Source organism: Mandrillus leucophaeus, unplaced genomic scaffold (assembly GCF_000951045.1).
Source record: "Mandrillus leucophaeus isolate KB7577 unplaced genomic scaffold, Mleu.le_1.0 Scaffold246, whole genome shotgun sequence".
NCBI classification, from domain to species: Eukaryota; Metazoa; Chordata; class Mammalia; order Primates; family Cercopithecidae; genus Mandrillus; species Mandrillus leucophaeus.
This window is the reverse complement of record NW_012102543.1, coordinates 3,002,632-3,010,873: the sequence shown is the minus strand read 5'-3', so window position 1 is coordinate 3,010,873 and position 8,242 is coordinate 3,002,632. Positions and strand designations below refer to the sequence as shown.

At 34.7% G+C, this 8,242-nt stretch overlaps 1 protein-coding gene across 2 annotated transcripts in view; it reads left to right on the top strand.

Moving 5' to 3' along the window:
* Window positions 1-8,242, top strand: part of PCNX (pecanex homolog (Drosophila)) — a 171,172-nt gene that overhangs the window by 24,190 nt on the left and 138,740 nt on the right. For both annotated transcript variants that reach the window (XM_011983136.1, XM_011983137.1), the window contains exon 5: window positions 2,154-3,863. In XM_011983136.1, the coding sequence (XP_011838526.1) occupies window positions 2,154-3,863 (1,710 nt within the window). The remainder of the gene's footprint in view (window positions 1-2,153; window positions 3,864-8,242) is intronic.

Genomic DNA, 8,242 nt, shown 5'->3' with positions numbered 1-8,242 from the left:
TTTTTTTGTGCCTGTATGAAATTATTAGTGGACTACATTTTCAACCATTATTTATAGGACATTGTTATACTTTTTGTGCTTTAAGAACTTTTATAATAACATGACATGAACAAGTTTGTGCTAAAACCTTGGATGCATATTTGACTATCCTTTAGCAACGATTTCTTACCTTCAATTTAAGAATACCTTTTCAAGTTTCTTGGCCATATTGCGAGATTGCTTTAAGAAGGTTACACCAGTTGGTACCACCATGAGCAGTATGCCTTTCTTATTCTAAATGCCACTAATAACAATTGTTTAAAAAAAGTTTGATTTGATGAAAAATAGTATCTCTTTGTGTTGATTTGAGCCTCTTAACTTTGATATAATTTTTTTCATATGGGTAACAGTAAGAAAAAATGTATTTACTTGAAAATTTCCTGAAACCACCTAAATTTTTTTCTGACAAAATTTAACCTTTTGTGGTATATTTGTTTAGCAGTATTGAAAAAAGTGCATGTATTAAAGTAAGTTTGGCTGTGTCTTTTAAAATGAAATACTTACATTTCTGTTTTATCAATTCCTCAGAAGGAAGTTGGTTTTGATCATTAGCATTTAAAAAATCTTTTGTTATCTTAGATTTAGTGATTTTCAGCTACTTGCTCAGAGTCGCTAAGTTTTCTATAAAATTCATATCCTTGAAATGTGAATATCACACCAACTGATAGTTGCTTTATTAGAGATAGAGTTTTTAGAAATAACTATATCTCTATTTAATTATATCTCTATATAATTTAATACTACAAAAAATACAATGCTAGCTTTTAAATTTTGATATTTAGAAGATATAAGAACCCAACCACTGTAGCAGCTGTGTTGGGAAAATAATAAAGAACATGGGTTTTACTTACCTTGAAAACTTTAAAACGTAAGATAAAGTATAATTGGACATTTATAAACTCCAATTTTTATGGTACACTCCAGAGGCTATCCGTGAGTTTTTAATTAATTAATCATAGCAAAATCTACATTTAGATTTTTAAAAAGTACATAAACATTTTTAATAACTCATTCCTTTCTTTTAATCTTAGGGAGAAATGTCTACTTTGGTCATTGAGATTCTACTGGGAAGACTCAGATTTACTATAGAATCTATTATTTTACTTCGTCTATCCATCTATGACAAATAAGACAATAATTTTTATTTTTATTGAACTAACAGCAGGTTCAAATGTCCTTGTCTGGCAAAACATATATTTAAAAATCAGTTATTTTGCAGTTTGGTTGTCAAGCTATATTCCAATATAAATTACAATGTAGGTAGGTAGGTAGGTGCATTGATTTATATCTATATTTACATTTATATATATAGTATGTATGATAAGTCACTAATCACTGGTCTGGATGGAGGGTTAAAGCAGTGATCTTACAGATACAAGAATATAAGTATTTTTTTCATGAAGTATTTTATAATTCCTATACCAATAATGAAAGATAAAAATTCAATATTTTACTCTGTAATTATTGCTGTTTTTACCATTCTGAACAGCAAGAGGATGTCTTAACATCATTATATCTTGTTTGGGCATTGGTCAGCCTATTTTTGTTGGTTTGTTTCTGATTACTCTAGGTTTTCTTGATTTGTAAAATAATTGTATTAGCTTTTTGAAAGGATTTTAATATTGTGTTAGGTAAAATAATGATAGCCACCTTTAATTGTGACGGCATTGTGTCAAGCAATATATGTTATTAGCTCAGTTATTTCCTTGCCTATGACTCAGTGAAGTTGATGTCCCATTTTACAAATAAGGAAACAGATTTACAGGGGGTAACCCAAAGTTACCAAGTTAGTAAGTTGTAGACAGAGCTTGCCTAGAAATCCAGGCCTATTTTAAGTATAATCCTTTGTTGCCTCTTATTTTATTGTTGATAGTCTATAGAACTCTTTCTGAGGCCAATTGAAGAACTCAAAGTTTGGAAGTTCAGTTCAGTTCAGTTCGTGAGTAGAATGCTTTCTTTGTGCAGCTGTGAAACAGAAAGCAGCTCTTTGGTGAACTACTTGAGAAATTGTTTATACTTGATTTACTGTATGCAGTGAATTCTTTCCATTGTGAAACAGTAGAAAAGCAGATCATACATTTATTTTAACATTTCCAAACATGTGTTTGAAACAGATTTGGCAACTGATCGGAAGCTCTTTCGTCTTGTCTCCAATGACTCCTTCATCTCTATTCAGCCTTCCTTATCCTCTTGTGGACAGGACTTGCCAAGGGACTTCAGTGACAAAGTGAGCCTGCCAAGTCATAACCAGCACCACCACCATGTTGATCAGTCTCTGTCCAGTGCCTGTGACACAGAAGTAGCTTCTCTTGTACCTTTACACTCACACTCTTATAGAAAAGACCACCGGCCGCGAGGTGTACCACGGACTTCTAGCTCTGCTGTAGCTTTTCCAGACACTTCAATGAATGATTTTCCCCTTTATCAGCAAAGACGTGGGTTAGATCCAGTTAGTGAGTTAGAATCTTCCAAGCCTCTTTCTGGATCCAAAGAATCCTTGGTGGAAAATTCTGGTTTATCTGGGGAATTTCAGCTTGCTGGTGACTTGAAAATCAATACTTCTCAGCCACCCACAAAAAGTGGGAAGAGCAAACCTTTGAAAGCAGAAAAAAGCATGGACAGCTTGAGGAGCCTGAGCACACGGAGTAGTGGGTCAACAGAAAGCTACTGTAGTGGAACGGACCGGGACACTAACAGTACTGTCAGCAGCTATAAAAGTGAGCAGACCAGCTCAACTCACGTAGAGAGCGTCTTGTCAGAGCATGAGGAGTCTCCTAAAGCAGGAACAAAAAGTGGGAGGAAAAAGGAGTGCTGTGCAGGCCCAGAGGAGAAGAATAGCTGTGCCAGTGACAAAAGGACTAGCAGTGAAAAGATTGCCATGGAAGTGAGTACCAACAGTGAGGTTCATGAGGCCAAGGACCCCACCCCCTCCGAAGAGGTGCACAACCAGAGAGGTCTGAGCCCCTCTGCATCTGAAGAAGCCAATAAAAATCCCCATGCAAATGAATTTACTTCCCAAGGGGACAGACCACCTGGGAATACTCCGGAAAACAAAGAAGAGAAGAGTGATAAGTCAGCTGTTTCTGTGGATTCCAAAGTGTGTAAAGATGTTGGTGGAAAGCAAAAGGAAGGGGATGTTCGACCTAAATCTTCTAGCGTAATCCATCGGACAGCTTCTGCCCACAAGTCAGGCAGGAGACGGACAGGAAAAAAACGGGCTAGCAGTTTTGATTCAAGCCGGCATAGGGACTATGTTTGCTTTCGAGGAGTTTCTGGCACCAAGCCACACAGTGCTATATTTTGTCATGACGAAGACTCTAGTGATCAAAGTGACTTGAGTAGAGCATCAAGTGTTCAGTCTGCTCACCAGTTCAGCAGTGATAGCTCATCTAGCACTACTTCTCATTCCTGTCAGTCTCCTGAGGGCAGATACAGTGCTCTAAAGACCAAACACACTCATAAAGAAAGGGGCACAGACTCTGAACACACACACAAAGCTCATTTGGTTCCTGAAGGAACCAGCAAAAAGCGTGCAACACGACGGACTTCTAGCACAAATAGTGCCAAGACTCGTGCCCGAGTGTTGAGCCTGGACAGTGGCACAGTAGCATGTTTGAATGACTCAAATAGGTTAATGGCACCTGAAAGTATAAAGCCCTTAACCACTTCAAAATCAGATCTTGAGGCCAAAGAGGGAGAGGTGCTAGATGAGCTATCTTTATTAGGACGGGCTTCCCAGTTAGAGACAGTCACTCGATCTAGGAATAGCTTGCCAAACCAGGTTGCATTTCCTGAAGGGGAAGAGCAAGATGCAGTCAGTGGAGGTAAGTGAACTGTAAGAAGAGATTTCTCTAAGAGTCACTGCTTTTTCATACTATTAATTAGAGTAGTACTTACTAAAATATGCTTCTGTTAATATTACCCCTTCCACTGTGTTATTAAAATAAGCTTTCTTGAATGGAGAAGTAGGTGGTTATCTTAGAAAAGGTTTTGGTATGAACCCCAAGAACGTATTTTTTTGGTTGCAATACTTGAATATGTCAATTTGTTCTTGATGGTGTCAAGAACACCAGTTTCTAAGCCAGTTGCCACCTGTTAATATTTTGCTGGGAATAACAAAAATTAGCCCTCTTCCTTTTTATAACAATAGCAACAATAAAATATGTAGTTATTTAAGGGCACCAAACCAGTTTCAGTCATCTCTTATACAGTATATGACACTGAACTTTCAAAGTTAGATCACTCAGCCTGTTATATAAGAGTTTTCCAAATATTGCTTTAAATCTGATTATGTACATTGAGAATTGTGGCTCTTTTTTTAAGTCTGTATCTTTGGTTTTATTTCTTGCTTACTCAAGGTTCAGGTGTTAGGAAAATACTATTTTTTTCTATAATTTCACACGTTATTCTTAAAGTTTATTAAATTCAGATGTGTAGTTTATATTGGCATTTGGTATCCATTAATTGATGTAAGATGCCTCCATAATAACAGTGATGGTGTTCTGGTTAAAGTAATAGCTTATTTATTTCAGGTTTTTGGAGAATTGTGCAAATTTGGATAGGTGATTTTATATTCTGTCAGTGTGTTGACCTCTTTATTTCAGAGTTGTTATTTCTTGCTGTTTTCTTCTGTCCAAGATAGTTTGTTTATTTGGTTCTGGTTTTTATGGAATCTGCTTCTTGAATAGAATCAGAAAAATCAGGTCTTTTGTTGTTAGTACCTTAGTTTTTTTAGCCTCTACCCCCATTCCCTTTATTTATGCTTCTGTCTTTAAAGTTTATGGTCTGTTTGATATAGGAATATTCAGTCACTTATTAAAAGTTAAGCTGGATTTTGTTTGTACAAACATTCTGAAACATATGAATATATGCTTTTTCTCAAAGATGTTAATTTCACCCAAAGTATTTTAAAAGTCCATGTTGTGGTAAACATTTTCCTAGATTTTTTTGGGTAAAGTTTCTAGCCAGATTATTTCTAATGGGAACATAAAGAAATTATCTAGTACCTGAAGAAAAATGTAGTTTATCAAACCTAAATATTGAGAACTAACTATATCTGAAGTGGTTATAACCATTTGGTGACAATAGAGTAATTAAATTCTCTCGAGTCTTTGACCTGGATATAGTTCTCTTTTTTTGTAAACAACCTGAAATGCTTGTAGTGATTTCTCACACAAATCATATCAGGTATGTTCACAGTATGCAGGAAACCACTGGATTTTAAAATATAGCTTAATTTTTAAAGTTATCAAAATGAATTTTAAGTGAACATGCTATGGTAGAAAAATATTACTGTTCTGAATATTGCTGAAAAGTAAATACTGAAAAAATATGTACAAAAGTATGTAGTAAATTCATACCTTTATATTTGAAATGTCATTTCCTTTTCATGGGTACTGTTTTTTAGGAAAAGTTACTTGAAAGGTGTTATTTGCTTCTCAGTGCTGTTCTTTAAGCTGTAAAGCCCTCATTTTTCCAGGCTCTAGCTTTTGTTTTCTTTTGTTTGTACTCATTTCTTTTTATTTATTTAAATAACTCCATTAAATGTTAATAAGAAATAATGAAATAAAAATATCTTCTTTGGTGGAAGAAATGTAATAGTCTGTGTGCTGTTTAAAAACTTTTTTTTTTGCCTAGGGAAGGCATTGCACAGGCTATTTTTATTTGAGCTTCACTGGGTTTAGAATACAAATAAGAGCAAAACTAAAGCACTTAAATGTGTTGGGATTTTTTTAATTGGTTTTTATCATAACTAAATATAGGGGTTTTGTTGGGAGTTTATTTGGGCTTTTTGAAAGTTTGGAGGTGGTGGGAGGGGATTTGTTTTGGTTCTCATTATTTAAAAATTACAGAGACTCTCAAATACTGTTTAAAGATATTTGTTTATGTTAACATTACCTGTTATAGCACTGTCTGACAATTTAGAAGAAATGTTTCTGGGCTGTCCTCCCTTACATACTGTACTACTGAAACCTGTCAACCAATCATGTTACTGCTTGGCCATTCATATACCTAGGCATAAGCCATAGATAGATTTTGTCCTGAAGAATATGAAGGTGTGGATAACCGATTTCTTTTCGTTTTATTTTAAGGTAGGTGGTGGTGGTAGTGTGGAGAGATGGAATTCAGGAAATATACTTTAAAGTACTAAAATAAAGTACTCTAAAATAGGAGGTAATCTAGTTTAGTGACGTGGAGTCAAATACCTTTGTTAATATGTGGGCTCCACTGTTGTGACTCTAGGAAATCTACTTATAAACCTCAGCTTCCTCATCTTAGAACGAGATGATTATAGTATCTATCTCATAGGGTTGTTGTGAGGACTAGGCAGTTAATACACGAAAATGCTTATAACAGTGCCTGGCACACAGTAAATGCTTACTAGTGCTGCTGTGACTATTCAAGGCCAGTTAGTTATGCTACACAATGTAGCCTGTCCTTTAACCTTATTAATTCAGTGGTATAAAATTAAAGTAGAAGAAAATGATTAAATGTAGAAATAAACTAGAGATAGTCTAAGTGTGCCGTTGTGAAACTCATTAGTAAAAATAAAAAATATCTGATTCCCTAGTTTCTTACATAATGCTAATAGGAAAAACATTTTTTATTAACATCAATTAAGTGACAGGGATTTTAACGTTATTTTGGCAGTAGTATGTCATATAACTTATCTTTTTTAGTCACATAACAAGTGATTGTTTTCATATGCCCTGTCATCATTAATCAAGTTCTTTGGTTATAACTGAATTTCATCAATAATGGTTTGTGATTACTGAGACAGGAAATATGTTTTAAGTTCAAACTAAGTCATTTTCTGTTGATCTCTTGTTTTGCACTTAATTTTTCTTTTTAAATTATAAGTCATATCTTTAATTTATGACTAATATTTTAAGAAATGAAAACTACATACAAGCTATATGGCAGAAAAATGTCCTGTGTTTTCTACCCTGTATTACTTTTAATGAAGTCCTTTTCTTTTGAGCCATTTAAACTTATTTCCTGTGTGATTCAATACTGTTATTATAGCATATTTTCTGTATCACTTAATGAATTACAAAGAATAGCCCGAGTGGAGAGGTTTGTGTTTACTTATTATTCTTTGTGCTTTTTTCTGAATTGTTGAACCTCTATTTCTCTGTGAAATTTATTTTAAATATAATGTTTGAGTCACTATTCTGTAAGCATGAAATAGGATCCTAATATAATACTGTGTTGGGAACCAAAGATAATCTTTAAAGAAACAATTATTTAAAGAAAAGTCAGATCTTTTCAATAAAAAATTTATGAGGGTTTGTGCTATACACATAAATTGAAGGTGTGTTATTTTGTACCCAAATATCATTGAGCATTAGATAGAAGATAAAGACCAGTAAACAGACAAGAAAATGCAAATTATAGTTTTTGTAATTTACTAAATAGAAGGACTCTCAAGTCTAATAAACTTAATTTTCTGATTTCCGAGTCCACACGGAAAGTTAGAAGCAGCAAATTAGTAGAAGGGATGGGTACTTATAGAAGCTGAAGTAATGACCGCAGAAGAAATACACAGCTAACCCTGAAAGAGGAGCTGTAATAGCTCTACAAGCCAAAGCAGGAAACCCAGCAGTGTGTGGTCATTAAATGCAGGGGCAGATTTCGTTTTAATTTTAATAGTGTTCAAGGACATCATAATAGCATAACTTAATACTGTATTAAAGTATAATGCTACACTCATTGTATATGTGGCTGACCTTGATTTCATTAAGGAAAGATGTTCTTTACTGTGAAAAAAGCTTAGACATATATAAAACCGCATAGAAGGCGGCTCATGAAATACAGCAAAATAGGTTTGGCAAATTATCTTCCTTTACAACAATATCAAGAAAAGAGGTGTTTATTGGTGAAGCAAATACATGTTTGTATATAGAATTCCCAAAACCAGCCCATGCCTGATTTTGTCAAGTAGGAACAAACATTACAGTGTTTTTCTTTCTCTCAGCAGTGAGGTTCTGGGCATCAAACGGTTACATTTTCATACTACCTCTAATTACTGTCTTAATATTCTGGCAGGTCATTAAATCTGTGCCGGCCGGGCGCGGTGGCTCAAGCCTGTAATCCCAGCACTTTGGGAGGCTGAGACGGGCGGATCACAAGGTCAGGAGATCAAGACCATCCTGGCTAACCCGGTGAAACCCCGTCTCTACTAAAAAATACAAAAAACTAG